An 18060-nucleotide genomic window follows, 5' to 3' on the forward strand; every position below is an offset into this window, starting at 1 on the left:
GGAGGGATAATTAATTTTAGGGGGAAAGAGAAAAGGTTCCTTTCTGATTTCCATGAGTTACAGGCACCTGCGGGATATCATGTAGAGATGACTTCAGAGTAATCATAGCAGAGATCAAGTTGCAGTTAAGTTAAAGATTGAATATACCCTGAGCATATGGCAAAGGATGAATAAGGATGGGAGATTCTCAAACGTGGCTGAGTATTAAACTCATATTTAGAGTTAAGGAAAAATGAACTCCAAAGTTTCTTCCTAGAGATTTTTATTTGTTGATCTGCAGAGAAAAATGTGTATTTTTACAAACTCTTCAGATGTCCTGTGTTCAGTTTGGATTCTCTGGAAAGCAGACACCAAGATGGAGTGAAAATGGGAGGGGAGGAATACATGTGTGGGAGGGGAGGAATACATGTGTGAGAGGAAATGGGAAGGGAGCTGGAGAAGGCTGGAGGAGCTGACAGACTGCTGTGCAAGTCTGTACCAATAAAGGCAGGAGGGAGGGTGGTTGGAAGTGTCTCCGAGCACTCTGCAGGTTTAGCAAGCTTGTCAGGGAGTCCTCAAACTGAAGTTGGCCATGTGAGGAGTTGTGTGTCTTTCAGGAATGGGCCTGCCTCAGTATCCCTGCAACTCTCAGTCATTAGCTAGAACAGCCTGGTCTTGGCATAAACATTGTGATGGATTTCAGAATGCAGCAGGTGAGGACTTTTGGACAATTAAATGCCCCATAGTTGGAGGTCTTTTAGGCACATTCTCCTGGCTGCCACATGTACCCTGCCATTTTAAGTCAATGAAATGAAAAAACAAACAAACAAACAAAAAAATCCAAACGGGCTGTAGCTGGACAGGTTTTTAGGCCTAAGGCAAAGTTTCATGTTGTTTTTTAGATGGGAAAGATTTCAATGTTTGTAAGTCTAGAGAAAGGAATCTGTACAGTGGGAAAACCTAAAGAAGAGGGATAGAGAGAGGGAGGAAGAAAGGGAGAAGGAGAATGAGAAAGAATGAATTGTAAAGGACGAACACTCCAGAAAAGGCAGGAAGAAATGGGATCCAAAGGTTATGGCTTTGAATTTAAGGCATGACATCTTATTCTCTGGGACAGTGTCTGGATATGGGTTAAGGTCGAAGGTTGTAGGGAATTGAAAGGAATTGCATTTAGTTATCTTAATTTCTGACACTAAAATAGGAGTCAAAGTATTAGGAGCCTTGGTAGCAGGTTTGATCTTGAAGAGGAGATATCCCATCTTCTGAGGCTGAAGCTAAAGAGTCAGAGTTGGATGCAGAGAAAGACTCTTTTGTAGATGTAGGATCAAGTTAAGGGAGAGGAAGCCTGATGGCATCAATATTAACAAAAATATTTATTTATTTTTTTTGAGACAGGGTAAATTTGTTTTGAGACAGTGGTACAATCATGGCTTACTGCAGCCTCAACCTCTCAGGCTCCAGTGATCCTCCTACCACAGCCTCCTAAGTAGCTGGAACTACAGGCGTGTGCCACCACACACAGCTAATTACTTGTATTTATTGTAGAGACAGGGTTTTACCAAGTTGCCCAGGCTGGTCTGGAACTCCTGGGCTCATGAAACATGCCTGCCTTGGCCTCCCAAAGTGCTAGGATTACAGATGTGAGGCACTGCATCTGGCTAGCCTCAATTTTTTTAATGAAGTAGGAGGCAAGGTTATCCATTGAAGGTATTATTTATTTGCAGCTCATCTCAAAGTGACAAAATTCCGTACATAAGACTATAACATAAATCATATTTAATATATTAAAAATAATACTTCAAATATATCTTTCACATTAAGATGATTATCTATTATGTAAATCTTTCCTAGGTGTATGTGTCTGTTTCTTGATGTATAAACCAAAACTCTGAAATATTCTTTGATCTAACTTCGACTTTTAAAAACTGGCATTGTATTGAATTGATTAATTCTCAATCAGAAAAAAAATTGCTGTCAGACTGCAATGCAAGTCTGCCTCAACGAAGGCAGGAGGAGGGATGGTTGGAAGTGCCTCAGGACACTCTGAAAGTTTAGCAAGCTTATCAGGGAGTACTCAAACTAAAGCTGGCCAAACACTTCAGCATAAAAACTATCCTTCTGTGTATTATATATATTTACTACCAAACTTAATAAACAAAAACCACTTTTGAACCAGGTAATTTTATGTAGTATGAAAAGAAATTCATCACATGGTCATAAACTGGCTAATGCTATCTAAAAGTAGACATCAAAATATTTCATAATTGGAGGGAATCTTTGGAGATTAGTGGTTTCTAATCCGGGGGCCTCAGACACTCAAAATCTATATATTGACCAGTGGAAGTTGATGATTTATTATCAAATTTCAAAGCACCTAATGGAAACCCCACTTCATCTCTGTGAAGATTTTCAGTTCCTTTGCAGTTATTTGAAATTATTTCAATTCTGTGGGGCCGCTTCAGAAACTCCAGTGGGTCTTTGTAATATTAAAATGTGGAGAATGCTTTAATCATTATTTCATCAATGAGCTTAAAAAATAGACAAAAACTTCTGAAACATGGGACTGAAGTAGGAGGAGCATTATAAAAGCTAAGGTAATTGGTAGTGAAGAGTTGGAAAAACTTACTTAGACTAATCTTGTAATTTACAGATGAGGAAACTGAGAAGATAAATAATTTATTCAGTATCACTTGATGGTTCATTAGTAAAAGGGCCAGCATTAGGATTTGCTCATTTTGTACTCTAGGAGTTGTTAAAAGCACTTAATATCTTCTTTTCTTGGGTGTTAGGATTTTTCATTTTTTAAATCATGCTATTTAGTGTTCTTAACATTTGAAACCCAAATGCTTCATATTTTGTTTTTGGATTGCTTTGGGAATGAGTATGTACTGTTAGAGAATGGCCCAATCCAAACACTAGAGTTTTAATAATTTCTACTCCCTCTGCTGGCCAACTTTCCAGTAAAATGTTTTTTTAAAAAAAGAGAAAAAAATGCAGCAGTAATTGAAACAAAAACAAAAACTTTAAAAAGTGTCTTCATTATAAATAGGTGCCATGCCATAAAAGCCTAGCTAGTTTCCAGGTCCATTCTTCCATTCCTCATGATTTTAGGGTTATCCTCATTCAGATCTACTCTACTTATAATAGTACTTTAAACAGAGCACAGAATTAAACCATTAGCATGTGAATCTGCAAAAAGAGAACTTGTTTTAGACTCTTCTACAGTTTAGACTTCAATGTGCATACTAAATGCATAACATTCATATCAAATAATTAACATTTATATACAATTAACAAATAGGGACAAATTTTATACAAAACTTCTACGCTTTAATTTTTGAAAACATTTAACCCACTAGCAAGAGGTAAGACAGCACTGCCTTTTTAAAAGACAGGTCACTTGAATAGAGAATATAAGATATAACCATAAGTAGAAGTATAAACAATAATTTTTCTTCTTGTGGAATGTTTTAAAATTTCCTTTCTTACATTATTATTCTTCCTTAGGTTTTTTTAGACAGGTCGTTTTTTCTTGAATGATTTTCCTTTTTCTTTTCTTTTTACTTTCTGAAGGGGGATTATTTACTGATGGTCTAAAAGAAGCACCTTCAAATTCTTCATAATTGTAGCCAAAGCAGAAATGGGATATTTAATAATTCTTACATCTCACTAATGTAGTCTTCTGAGATAACAATTAAGCAGAGAGACCATTTTCTATGTTCAAACTTTAAAAACTTTGTAAAGATAATTGGGATTTCATAACAAATGATAATAAGTGGTTTTGTGCATTGATTTTCTTGATACCCAATAACATGCCAATTAAAATCCAGACTTCACACTGGCACCTAAGGAACACAGCAGGATGACCAAAGCTAAGTGTTAGTCATTGTCATAGATGCAACCTGAAAGAAAAAAAATACAAATTTAAATATGGTTATTAAAAACATATTCTCTAAGTATTCCAAGTTTGGAAATGTGGGTGATTCATACTCTCTTGGTTAAGGATTAAAAAAAATAGAACTGGCTCACTTTATAAAAAACGAGTTAAACGGAAGACCATATATTTAACTTTTATTATTTAGTATATAATTCCAACAAAATTTCTGGACAGATTTATTCTCTATTAAAATGAGACTCAAGATTATTTTATGTGGCACTTAAACGTTTACTTTTTGGTAGTCACTCTGAATGAGGTTGAAGATATTAAAGATCAAGAATTGTAAGTTTAAAAGACTAAAGGACATCATGGTCAACACCATGCATCATTTCAGTTAGACTAAGTTTTTTTTTTTTTTTTTTGAGACAGAGTCTCGCTCTGTCGCCCAGGCTGGAGTGCAGTGGCCAGATCTCGGCTCACTGTGATTAATTTTTTAGATTATAGTTTGGAACTATATGATGCTTAGAGAATATTGGTATTACTGGTTATGAAATAAGTACCTATCTATTTGCCAAAAATGTTTATTTGTTTGGATAAAAGAAATTCTTATTATGAGTCACAGTACAATAAAAAATTTACCAAACATTTTTATACTTCTGTTTTCAAAGAAATAAATGAAGTTTTTCCTTAATTTTCCATCTTGTGGGAAATGTGGTATTGTCCCCCCATTACGCCAGGGCATTTACCTCTTCTAACATTTTCAGATGATTCAAATTCTGATCAGATTGGAAGTCTCTAATCCAACAAACTATTTTTAGTATTTATAAAAACAGTAAATTCACTATGACTGTTTGCTGGGGTGGTACTATATAAGACTTACCATCAGCAATGTCATCATAGATCTCTCCGTCACTGTAAATGTAAAAAAAAATTTTTATTTTGAAGAAACTATCATCTTAGCATTAGAGCAACATATAGAAGATTAACAGTATGATTTTATATGGCACAATTAAGGCTTTTAAGCATAGTATGCATTTTTAAGTAGAAATAAATTTGATATTCATTATTTCTTCTTTCATTGACTTAATCTAGTCCTCTGTTTCATTTTACATACAGAATAATTAAAACATCCTTCAAGAGCATAGACTATGCCTGACTCATCTTTGTAAGACATGTTTGTTAACAATGTACTAAACATCATGGAACAACACTCCCGTTGGGGGCCTTAATTCAAAGCAGCAATGGACTTTTATATCTGTTAATATCAGATTCACACTTTCACTTGAATTTCAAATGGTGAATGAAATACAATAATAATTGGCATAGGAAATGGTTGCATCACTCTCACATTTTAATTATAACTCACAAATATAATAAAATATATAAATATTAGTTACAGAATAAGTAACCAAGATATTATTATTATGGTAATTCTTATATAATTTTAAAACTATTACTTATGATGATAGGTAGCATCCATAATAGTAATTTTGGCTACTTTTACACATTTTAGGTTTTGCTTGGCCCTGAATCTTTGTGATATTTTCTATCCGACAAACATACTGAGTCCCTTCTATGTACCAGGAGACTAAATATGAGTAAGGGACAAGCTTTGCTTTTAAGTACCTTATAATCAAACAGGAGATTATATAAGAAATAAAAATAGAGACTATTATAAATATGAACATTGCCTTGAAATGTAAGATATCCTTCTAAAATTCAGAAATGTAGGGTGGCTTTTTCACTTAGACCAGACTTAATGTTTGCTGTACAATCTCTGTGCTTTATCATGGAAGCAGCACCAGGCCCTTCAAACTGCTGCCAACTATGGCAGATGCTGTGAGTTCCCTATGTCTTCTGTTTGGATCTTTTCTCTGAGATGGAGGAAGGGTTTGTCTAATGGAAATCTCATCCAAATGCAGGAAGGATAGATTTTTCTGTCATTTATACAATAAACATTTATTAAGTATTTGCTTCAATAGGTGGTGAACCAACAATTACTTACAGAATATGCTTTCTAAATTCTCTCAATCAGCCTGTAATAATCACTGATGCAAATGTTGTCCTATTATTTGCCACATATTCTGTCCTTAAAATTTGTATCTTTCATAGAACAAAACCTATTGAAAGTCTCATGCCTCCCATTGTCATTAATGTGCTCAGGAGAACAAAGGTATTATGATTATTTTTCTTTGGCCACCACTAGTTTGCCAACAAAGCTCTTCACACCGATTTGTGTTTTTCTGATTGGTGTCAGGTTGTTGATGGATACACAGTTTGTGACTCCTCATGGATCTTTTCATTGCGCTGAATTCTGTAAATCTTTGCATTGGCATGTGACCTAACCTGATAATGGAGTTCATTTCTTACACTGGGTTACTTGGGACAGAATCTTATGTTTCGGGGGACTCCAAAGGCACACTAGTACCAGACTGTGACAGACTGTGACAATGTCTTATTCATAAGAATAGAAGAATCATTGACGACTGTCTTTTTCTCTGGCATGCTTCCAAAAAAGGCAACATAGTACTCTACTATGCCTAGTGTGAGTGAAGCAAAGCCCTTAATTAAGGGCTAAACTATGAACTGTTAACAGGTGATATTAGCACCTACTGTGAAGTCACTAATTGGTCCCAAATTAATTCCATTCAATCAACTGCATTAGCAAGTAAAATGTAAAATATTAATGAAAAGATTACTGGCTTTGACCTGTCTTCAGTGTTTGCTGAGAGCCTAATGAATATATAGAACTATTAACTATGAGCTGTACAATTTTAAATGAGAAGGGCTTCTTGCCTATTTAAAAGAGTAGCACTTTATGAAAACCTTACCTTTATTATGGATACTAACATGTTAATGTTAGGATAGCATATTGTTTTTAAATTTATTTATGATAGTTCAGTAGGTTACATTATTTAAATAAGATTAGAAATATTTTTAAAAGAAAAGCACAAGATTCTTTTCACAAGCATAGTAGTAGAAGAAAATGGGCTTACTTGTCTACTAGATAACTCCGAAGGACATAACCATCTATGAAGGAAAAAGGAAATGCATTTCATTAATAATACAGGTTTGAAAAATCTTTAGTATTTCTTTCAGGAAATCAAAACACAATAGAGTAATCATAGTATACTGAATAATCGTATCTATCTCTGGAAATGACCCATTTTTCTTACTTGTGTCTACTTTTGTGTCCATCCTTTCTTCTCCTTTTCTCCCTAACTTTTCTGTTTCTCTAATATGTCTCTTTTTTGCTCCAATTTCAATCTTTCCTCCTTTCTCCTTTAAATAAAAAAAAGCAACTTTTTTCATTAAGCTTCTGTAGGCTATAGAACAGAGTTCTTTCAATTTTTAATCTATTTCTTCAATGTGTTACTCCATGACCCAGTTTTAGGAAGAATTGAGTAAGCATGGATTATAAAAGTAGTTTATTGGTAAGTATTTTAAATACCACCAGATCTAAGACTTACTTTATAAAATTTTATTATACTGAGCAGAGATACAACTGTATTCAACTCCCCTTTCAGATGCCAGCCAGCTATTGACTACTACGGGGACTATGCATTGTAAATAGTCTCAAACAGGTCTCTTTTACTCTGTATGGAAGAAATTCCTCTACTGCTTTGCTATTGGACAGTATCAACATTTGCATTTCATCACTCATGGAGCAAAAGCATTATTGGAAGAGCACACACTATGGATTCTGTGATGCCTGGTTAAGTAGAAAATAAGCCATATTTTATGCAGGAAAGCTAAGTTTTGTTGTTGTTGTTATATGAGGGGCACCTTATATTTGCCCCTCATTGTGCAAATATTTCTTGGGAAAAATATAAACTGTTTTTCTTAAGAAAATGCCTGCTGATATCTAATTAATATCACTAATCTTTGGAATTGTTAGTTTTGTGTTAGTACCTAAAATCTGTTGTATGCTTGAGATTAGTACCATTTGTTGCTTCCTCAATACAATCTCTAAATAATTTCTCTCAGTGAGTCAATCTATTGATCTTGGTCCACTTTAGATCTACTTTTAGTTCTGAATCAAAGCAAGCATGTTACAAATTATAAGGAGAAAGTTCATAAGCAAAAATTAGTAATACAAATGATAAACTTACTTAAATGTATTGATGTCATATTGCCATTGATTAAACATGAAAATATTTTTTAAAAGTTAGAATCATAAAACTGAATTTATACATTAACATTTAAGAAAATGAACTTTCCCTTGAAGTGGTACAGGGTTAAAAAAAAAACTCCACTAAAATATTTTATCAAGAAGCTTATCACATTTTAATAAAAACTATTTATAAGTATCATATTTGGAAAATAAAGAATCAAAGTTATCCTTGAATTCTCATAGTAGGAAAGTAATGAAACATGTGCCAAGATAATAAAAGCACAATAACATATTACTCAGATTATAAAAAATTAGAAGTAGGAAAAGTAATGAAACACTAGGAACATAGGAAAGTAGTGAAATATGTCAAGATAATAAAAGCACAGTAACATACTACTCAGAGTATAAAAAAATTCGAACATGTTGCACCTTCCTTCATATTTCAATTAATGCAAAAGTAGCAAAAAGTATTAATGCAAGAATATCTACAATTAATATCTATAGTCCGTGGGTAGGCTTTGATATCACAGTTCATTTCATATTAACAGACTTTCTTTTTAAATAAGGTATACATAATAATTTAATGTAATTTTTTTAAAGGGATAAGCTCATGTCCAACAAATTCAATTCTATATGTGTCTCTCAAAAGAGAAAAATCTGTGCAAATAGCAAGCTTATAGAACAAATTGCGGATTTTGTATCAGGGTCCTCATAACTGAAATAACTTTTTATCTATGCCTATGCTTAGGGCTACACTAAAATTAGAACAGTTTTCTACAGATAGTAATAGCCATTGACTTCTTTTTATCAGTTAAAATTGGGGGTTCTGCTTTCATTTTGGATTTTTTCCTAAAACAAATTGGAAAATAACACAATAGTAAATGTTCCCATAATATACTCATGTTGATGTTAATAATTTAAAAATAATGATGTATATGAACTGAAGCTTTCAACACTGAAGTCAATCTCGTATGATTTGGTAGGACTTCATACACTCTCTGAGCTAAAATTGGATGATAAATAGAGAAATATATAAGAGTTATAAACTGCTGTTAGAGACTGCATTTATTCTGGCATAAGATATAAAGTTCAAAACAAAGAGAATGTGATAACCATTTTTAGAAATTAAAGATTTTTATTTGCTTACACTTTTAGGTAATCTATTTTTGAAAACTAATTTATGCTAAAATTTTGCAGGCTTGGATAAAACACTAAATGTAGAGAGCTAAAACAGTCCTTTACATGATCAAAGTTAATCATTCATGATAAACAGCTTAATACCTCAACTTTACAAATTGCTTATAAAAAACGTATTCTCTTAGATTCTCAACCTGTATTTCCATTCCCTCCTATATCTGTGTGTTCAAGAGTTCTAAGAGCAGCCTTCTCTTGTGTTGAACACTTTGTTGCTGTTGTGTGTTTGTGTGAAATACATAAACATAATTGGGAATATTTAAGAAAAATGTATTAGGGAGATGGAGTGTGAGATGGTACTGTGCTGCAGAAATGATGTGATAACATGGGGCTTGCTAGCTATAAAATCACAATTATATAGCCTTTTTACAGGGTAAATGAGTTTTAATACAATACAGGTTTTGCTGTCTAGTACCTTTAAAAATCTCAGCTAAAACTTCATTCTATTAAAAGCATGATTCATTACAGTGTCAAAACAAGTGACTTACCATAAATTTTTAAATAATCTCTCCATTATAGGTCCTAGAAATATATCTATATTTTTTTGCAGTAGAAAAATCTGTTTGTTCATGTTACATATCTACATTTATTATAGGGAATGTTAGTGAAAAATATAAGCACATGAAATAACAACAACAACAACAACAATCTCATCATGGTCTGTATCATGTAGAAGGGCAGCTATGTTTAGCACTGTAATATTGTGAGTATGGGCACACCAGGGATTCTCACATATCATATGAAATTATTATTTGGAAACTTCACATTTATAGAGCAGAACATAATGGCTTGAAACAAATGTTTTGCAATACGTGGTGGGATAGAGCCAGTCGGGAAAATAACACCCACCCCCCATATGTGCCAGTTAATTTCTTCCCCAAATGTTTGCTTGCTACAGTGCAGATGTGTCTCAGGACTAATGACTCACCTTTTAGAAGGGTATTGTGAATACAGATTAACCAAGGAAATAGAAAATAATCTTTGGAAAAGTGGAAATTATCTTCATTGTAATATTTTCAAATTTTTACTTAACAAAAATGAAAACATACTATTTCATCATTATTTCATTTGTTGTGGGTAAATCCAGAAATAAAGTTAAACGTACTCAATTTGGCCTCACGCAGTTTAAAAACAAGAAAATCATATTGTATAGATTTACCTAGGCAAGTGGAACAATGTCCAATTTCAGTGGAAAATGCTCATAATAAAAGAAAAACCAGAGTGTTGTGTATAATATTGACTAAAATTATTATCCTAGTTATATAAAAATGTTCACTCTTCCCCTCTTCTCTGTTTCTATTGTTATTTCTGGAGCTTCATATTTGGACAACATTTTAACTTTCTAAATTTTAAAAATTTTCTTTCAGTGAGCATGTGTTGTTTTAAAATTGAAAACAAATTATGTAAGTTAAAAAAAAAATGATCAATTGGATTTGGGAAGATTGAAAGCACCTTTAAAATCCCTTGGTCTTTGATGCCTAAAAAAAATGGAGAGCATTTTGGCCACAAATAACTCAGACAAAAAGTATCTCATTCTACATTTTCTGTAGAAAGTTTTTTTCAGTGACAGGAGGTGGGAAAACTCACAGCTTATGAGACATAGAGTTGTGGAATATGTATAAATATTAGCAAGAAACTAAACATTTGGCAATGTGCCAGAAATTTATATTGAAGATTTCAATGCCTACACAGTAGGAGCATCTACAAGTCAATGGGTGAGGCTTGATCGAATGTGATAATACCTGTAAAAGTGGCTTATGCCCCACTCCGTAATTGTAAGGATTGTTGTTTTTGCTTTAGCCTTTAATTGTTATCATTACAAACTTTAGGTTGAAATAGGCTATACTTTACTTTCTCTGATGGATTAAAGAAGAATGGAGGGTAAGGATAACATCAGTTTCACCTTGGTGCTCGGTTACAAATGCAAAGGCATCTGTAAACAGAAGATGCAGAAATAAAGAACCAAAAGATTCAGAGGCTCTGCAATGGCATGTAACAATCTAACTACATCACTAAAGCTAAAGGAGAGAACTTCTGTCTTCTAACCAGTAAAGTATTCAGCGGACTTGTTTCTGTGAGTGTCTGTATGTCAGACTTTCATCTGGCTATCCAACTGCAGTTTCCAAATTGTTTCTTTCAATCCAACAAGTCCCATGCAAGGTGCAAGGCATTGTATAATGTGTTGACAATACAATGTTGAGAACATTTCATTGAAGTGACTCTGAAGCTCAGAGTCTAATAAGAGTAATAGATTGATAAAACAATAATGACAATGACAGCAGCAAAAGAAGTATCATGGTAGAGTTGGGGAGAGATTAACTGTGATGGTGTGGCTGGGAGTAGGGACTGGGGATGCTTCTAATTTTAGATGACAACTGAGTTGTTTTTAATAGAGAATCATGGGCATTCCAAGTTGAATTCCTAGCATAGTAGGATGAAACACATAATTTTTTTTTTTTTTTTGAGACAGAGTCTCTCTCTGTCACCCAGACAGGAGTGCAGAGGCGCAGTCTCGGCTAACTGCAACCTCTGCCTCCTGGGTTCAAGTGATTCTCCTGCCTCAGCTTCTCTAGTAGCTGGATTATAGGTATGTGCCAACAAGCCTAGCTAATTTTTGTATTTTTGGTAGAGATGGTGTTTCGTCACGTTGGCCAGGCTGGTCTCAAACTCCTGACCTAAAGTGATCTGCCCACCTCTACCTCCCAAAGTCCTGGGATTATAGGCATGAGCTACTGCGGCTGGCCAAAACATGAGATTTATTCAGGGAATGACAAGTGGATAGTTTGTATTTCTGGAGTGTCAGTTGTAGATGGAAAACAGCAGTGGGTGAGGGTAAGCCTAGATGATAAAGAGTTTTATGTGCTAGCCTAAATACTGTATTTTTAAAATTAATATTTGGATAACATTGTGGGGAAATGGATTCTGAGTGTAAGGGCAAAGATAGACATATCACTAGAAAGGCTATTGCAATCATCTAGGAGAGGGAGGGTTAAACAATCTTATAGAGGTGTGTGAAGAATGAATTAGCTATTTTTAAAAATTAAGAATGTCAAGGACCCAGTCCATGGAAGGAGTAAGCAGGTTTGTAAAAATTAAGAAAGGCAGGAGGTTAGGAAAAATAAAACTGAAATTAAGCAGATAAGGTGATTAAATCATGGAATAATACTTAACCTGAAAGTCAGTAACATGCTCCTAGTGCCTCTCCCTTACACTCGCATCCCTACCATGTGAGTAACTGCATATCCAACTGACAGTACTTGCATTTAAAAATTTTTTCACTGATGACTTTTCTCTGGCTTCTGGCTACCTTCCCAGGAATAGGCTTCAGCTCCTGAAGGACAGGAGTTGGTGTATAAATGCCCCAATTTGTTTCCCACTGGACAGGATAACACTAACACTTCGGGGTCTCCAGCAGGATCAAGCTCCAATAATCCAAGTGGTAACTCTTTTTGATAATAAGACTTTATTGGCTGCCTTTGCTTCCCTATCTCATTTCTTCACTTGCCACTGGCATTTTTGCAGAATCACTTTATGGGGAAGCCAAACACAGTGCAATCAAACTAGAACTCAGGACTAAGAAACTCAATCAAAACCGCTCAACTACATGGAAACTGAACAACCTGCTCCTGAATGACTACTGGGTATATAACGAAATGAAGGCAGAAATAAAGATGTTGTTTGAGACCAATGAGAACAAAGATACAACATACCAGAATCTCTGGGACACATTTAAAGCAGTGTGTAGAGGGAAATTTATAGCACTAAATGCCCACAAGAGAAAGCAGGAAAGATCTAAAATTGACACCCTAACATCACAATTAAAAGAACTAGAGAAGCAAGAGCAAACACATTCAAAAGCTAGCAGAAGGCAAGAAATAACTAAGATCAGAGCAGAACTGAAGGAGATAGAGACACAAAAAACCCTTCAAGAAATCAATGAATCCAGGAGCTGATTTTTTTGAAAAGATCAACAAAATTGATAGACCACTAGCAAGACTAATAAAGAAGAAAAGAGAGAAGAATCAAATAGAAGCAATAAAAAATGATAAAAGGGATATCACCACCGACCCCACAGAAATACAAACTACCATCAGAGAATACTATAAACACCTCTACGCAAATAAACTAGAACACCTAGAAGGAATGGATAATTTCCTGGACACTTACACTCTCCCAAGACTAAACCAGGAAGAAGTTGAATCCCTGAATAGATCAATAGCAGGCTCTGAAATTGAGACAATAATTAAGAGCCTACCAACCAAAAAAAGTCCAGGACCAGACGGATTCACAGCCAAATTCTACCAGAGGTAGAAGGAGGAGTTGGTACCATTCCTTCTGAAACGATTCCAATCAATAGAAAAAGAGGGAATCCTCCCTAACTCATTTTATGAGGCCAACATCATCCTGATACCAAAGCCTGACAGAGATACAACAAAAAAAGATAATTTTAGACCAATATCCCTGATGAACATCGGTGCAAAAATCCTCAATAAAATACTGGCAAACCAAATCCAGCAGCACATCAGAAAGCTTATCCACCATGATCAAGTGGGTTTCAATCCTGGGATGCAAGGCTGGTTCAACATACACAAATCGATAAACATAATCCAGCATACAAACAGACCAAAGACAAAAACCACATGATTATCTCAAGAGAGCAGAAAAGGCCTTTGACAAAATTCAACAGCCCTTCATGATAAAAACTCTCAATAAATTCGGTATTGATGGAATGTATCTCAAAATAGTAAGAGTTATTTATATTATATACCATCTCACACTAGTTAGAATGGCAATCATTAAAAAATGAGGAAACAACAGGTGCTGGAGAGGATGTGGAGAAATAGGAACATTTTTACACTGTTGGTGGGACTGTAAACTAGTTCAACCATTGTGGAAAACTGTGGCAACTCCTCAAGGATCTAGAACTAGAAATACCATTTGACCCAGCCATCCCATTACTGGGGAAATACTCAAAGGATTATAAGTCATGCTGCTATAAAGACACATGCACACATATGTTTATTGCGGCACTATTTACAATAGCAAAGACTTGGAATCAACCCAAATGTCCATCAGTGACAGACTGGATTAAGAAAATGTGGCACATATACACCATGGAATACTATGCAGCCATAAAAAAGGATGAGTTTGGGTCCTTTGTAGGGACATGGATGCAGCTGGAAACCATCATTCTCAGCAAACTATCACAAGAACAGAAAACCCAAACACCACATGTTCTCACTCATAGGTGGGAATTGAACAATGAGATCACTTGGAATGTGTGTCAGACCTCACTTCTACATTTTCAACAAGATCCCCCATTGATGTGTATGTATTCAAAGTTGGAGGAGCATTGCTTTAGATAAGACTTGCTGCTAAGCATAGGAGACTTAGGTCACTATGGCAAGATTTTCTTCTACCATACCAAGGGCAAGATATGCACAAGCTTCAGCTTGTGCCCCGGAGAGAGGTCTATGTGACAAATACTAGGACAATTCTCTGTTGTGAAAAATGGGAAATTATTTGGAAAGTAGAGGACAGAAAACATATCATTTTGACTTATCACCTTATTGAGCCTTTTTTTGGTATTTAATTTTTTTTTTAGTTCAGTTTCTCTTATTTGCATGATTTTATAACATGGCTATAAATCCTACCCCAAATTAAACAGCTTTCTTACTTTTTCTACCATATGTCATGAGAGATTCATTATATTACTATCATAATTTTCATTTAGAACATTCAATTGGGTATATTCATCATAACATTTCATAATTTAAAAATCTTTGAACTTTTAAATTTTTTTTGATGCAATTTGATGCTTTTTGCACTTATGGTTATTCCTTAAGGTAGATCCTCGCAAATCCTAGTCTGAATGGGGGTTTTCTTTGTCCCCTGGGTATCTTTCTACACATTATCTTCAGTGAACTTCCAATCTTAATATTACACTGCCACGGCCCTTTATCTTTTGTACCCACATTCCGTATTTTCCTTTGAAAAGCCAACCACACCTCCTCTGTGATAAACTTTACATCCATTTCCTCCACCCTTGAGTCACTGTGTTTTATTCTTAAAACTCCATTTCAATTCCTGTCCCTGAGTCACCTTCCTCCCATTAAAATTAAACTCAGAGTCCATGTTTTCCATGCAGATTGACTAAGCTGATATGGGGCAGCTGTGGTGGCTATTCAGTTTCAAATATAAGACAATGTAATTTTGAATTACTCTTCTCTGGATTTTAAATAAGCTTTCTTTTGAAATTTGATAAACATATTTTCATCTGTCAGCTGAAATTTTCTATTTTTTTGTTGTTTGTTTCTTGAGTCAGGGTATCGCTCTGTCACCCCAGCTGGAGTGTAGCAGTGCGATCATGGCTCACTGCAGCTTGGAACTCCTCAGCTCAAGTGATTTTTTTTCTGCCTTAGCCTCCCAAGTAGCTGGGACTACAGGCACACACCACTATATCTAGCTAATTTTTCATTGATTTTTAGTAAAGACTAGGTCTCGCTATGTTGCTCAGGCTGGTCTCAAACTCCTGAGCTCAAACAATCATCCTGTCTCAGCCTCCCAAAGTGCTGGGATTACAGGCATGAGCCACCGCACCTGGCTCCCATCTGTCAACTTTAATAGCTGATAAAGTCAAAGGAGACAGGAACTTTTTTGGATTTATTCGGAACAGTATGTTGCACTAAGTATGTTCAAACAAGAAATGAAAACAAGTGAATTTCCAAGGTAAGAAAACTGGAAATTTTAGGTGTGAAATATCCAGAATTCTACACAATTCTGTATAATTTGAAATTCTACATAATTTGAAAACCAGGCCAGAGCAAGAGACACTGTCTACTTTAGCACAGTGGTTCTGACTTTAGTGTATACATGAACAAGCTAGGGAAAAAGTTATCGTCATGTTTTTACCTGATTTCTAGAACTCATGTTTCAGCAAGTCAAGGGTGAGTCCAGGAAACTGCGATTTTAATACACACACAAGGGCTTTCTGATGCTGATGGTCTGTAGGACTGCGTTTTGAGAGGCAGTAATTTGGCATTATTTTTGACACAGAGTATATAGATAGTATGTGGTAAATAAAAAGAGAATAAAATACATTGATTTCAGCACAGCATAATGATCAACTTCTGAACGATTGCCACCATTTACAAAGGATAGAGCAAAAAGATAAGAGTTAGTAAACACAGAGTCGTCACTAAAACATGTCTGATTGTTAAATTCTGGGGTGACATATATGTATATATTGTAGTATAAGCAGTGACTTACATTTCCCTTCTTCATTTCTGCAGAGAACTTTTGTATCATCTGTGTTTTGTATAACTTCTAGAGATTCACCAGGTTTTACCTGTAGATCTCTGGTTCCCCACTTTTTAGAAGTTACAGAAGTTGTAACTTTAGTTGAATATAGGACTCTAATTTCACCATCATACTAAAAAAAAGAGAACAATATTTAAATTATTGGTTTATGTGCATTATTGAAACAACTTATTTATTGATTGATTTATTAAAAAGGTATTTGCTAAAGAGATAATCAGTGTTTTAGAAATATAATGTAGGAATATTAAAGAAAATTTTGAGGGACAAACATCATTCATAACCTCATCAACCTAATATAACAATTATTTTAGTACCTTCTTATTAAGGTTCAAAGGACAGCTAAATTTAGATGATTATCACAGTATGAATACTGTGCATATCATAGCTTGCTTAATTTTTTATAAAAATAAATTTAAATCTAAAATAAATTTTGTTCAAAATAAAAGGGTTATAATAGCTAACTGTAATATTGATAATTACACTTTAAAGTGTGCATTTTGGTACTTAAAAATCATTGGATTTTTCAGTAGAGCTTTGTACTTTGTATAATATTTAGATATGACATACTTTAAATTTTTTCCTGAAGTCTTTTTCTTCTTTTTCCTGCTTTTTTAGCTTCTTAAGGTCCTTTTCTTCTGTCTTAGCTTTTCCAATATTAGCTCCTTGACTAGGATGGCAGAACACACATAAAACAACACTTTGTTTAGAAAATATTAAAAGAATAGTCCATAACAGAGACAATTCATAACATTATATTTTTAACTTTTTGTTTCAGTTAATTCTTTTTGTTAGAAATCCAGTAACTGTCACTGTAATAAATGATGACATTTCAAAATGTAGAAGGGTTTCCTCAAGCGAATATAGACTATGAGAATTAAAATGGGAGTGAGAGATTAGATTCCTTCTTATACTGAACCACATAAAATCACTGAGTCATGGTTTAAACATGGTTGCATGTCAGCGGTTTCATATGACTTAATCTATTCTTAAACCTCCCTAAATTATCAACCCTTTCTAGATAATTATGTAGCTTGGCAAATGTCATAAGAAGGGCTTTTTAAAAAAGAAGACTTCAAAAAAGAATCAATTTTTATAGTTTATAACATTTATATGTTATGTTGTTCAAATCTACTTAAAATGCAGCCAGAGTTTTGGTTAATAAAAAAAATCTTGTGTAACAGTTAAGATTTTCGATATCATAAGAAGGAGCTTTTAAAAAATATGGCTATTATTGATCTTTATCTTCATCACTTTATCAATTGTCCGTGTATGTCTGTGTGTGTGTGTGTGTGTGTGTGTGTGTGTGTATGAAAGAGAGAGAGAGAGACAGAGGGGGAAGAGGGAGAAAGTAAGAAAGATAAGCACATCCTAAGTGTTTACATGAGTTAATGGACTTATTTTTTTTAACTGCTAGGATCCAGGTATAGAAATCCACTATATTTTGTAGATACCAATTACCCTAATATAAGTGAATATGCCTAAAACAGTGATTTTCTAGCCTGTCCACACACAGAATCACCTGGGAAGCTTTTAAAGCATACTACTGCTCTTGCCCAATTCCTGGACATTCTAATTT

General features: G+C 34.4%; 1 protein-coding gene across 4 annotated transcripts in view; it reads right to left on the reverse strand.

The window, feature by feature from the left end:
• Positions 1 to 1676: 1676 nt before the first annotated feature.
• FYB1 (FYN binding protein 1) overlaps positions 1677 to 18060 on the reverse strand; it is a 170300-nt gene continuing 153916 nt past the window's right edge. For all 4 annotated transcript variants that reach the window (XM_023216469.2, XM_023216471.2, XM_023216473.3 and 1 more), the window contains 5 exons: positions 17052 to 17151; positions 16434 to 16596; positions 6853 to 6886; positions 4737 to 4768; positions 1677 to 3881 (listed from right to left, as the gene is read on the reverse strand). In XM_023216469.2, coding sequence (XP_023072237.2) covers positions 3859 to 3881; positions 4737 to 4768; positions 6853 to 6886; positions 16434 to 16596; positions 17052 to 17151 — 352 coding nt within the window. In that variant the 3' untranslated portion in view covers positions 1677 to 3858. The remainder of the gene's footprint in view (positions 3882 to 4736; positions 4769 to 6852; positions 6887 to 16433; positions 16597 to 17051; positions 17152 to 18060) is intronic.

Source organism: Piliocolobus tephrosceles, chromosome 4, assembly GCF_002776525.5.
Source record: "Piliocolobus tephrosceles isolate RC106 chromosome 4, ASM277652v3, whole genome shotgun sequence".
NCBI lineage: Eukaryota > Metazoa > Chordata > Mammalia > Primates > Cercopithecidae > Piliocolobus > Piliocolobus tephrosceles.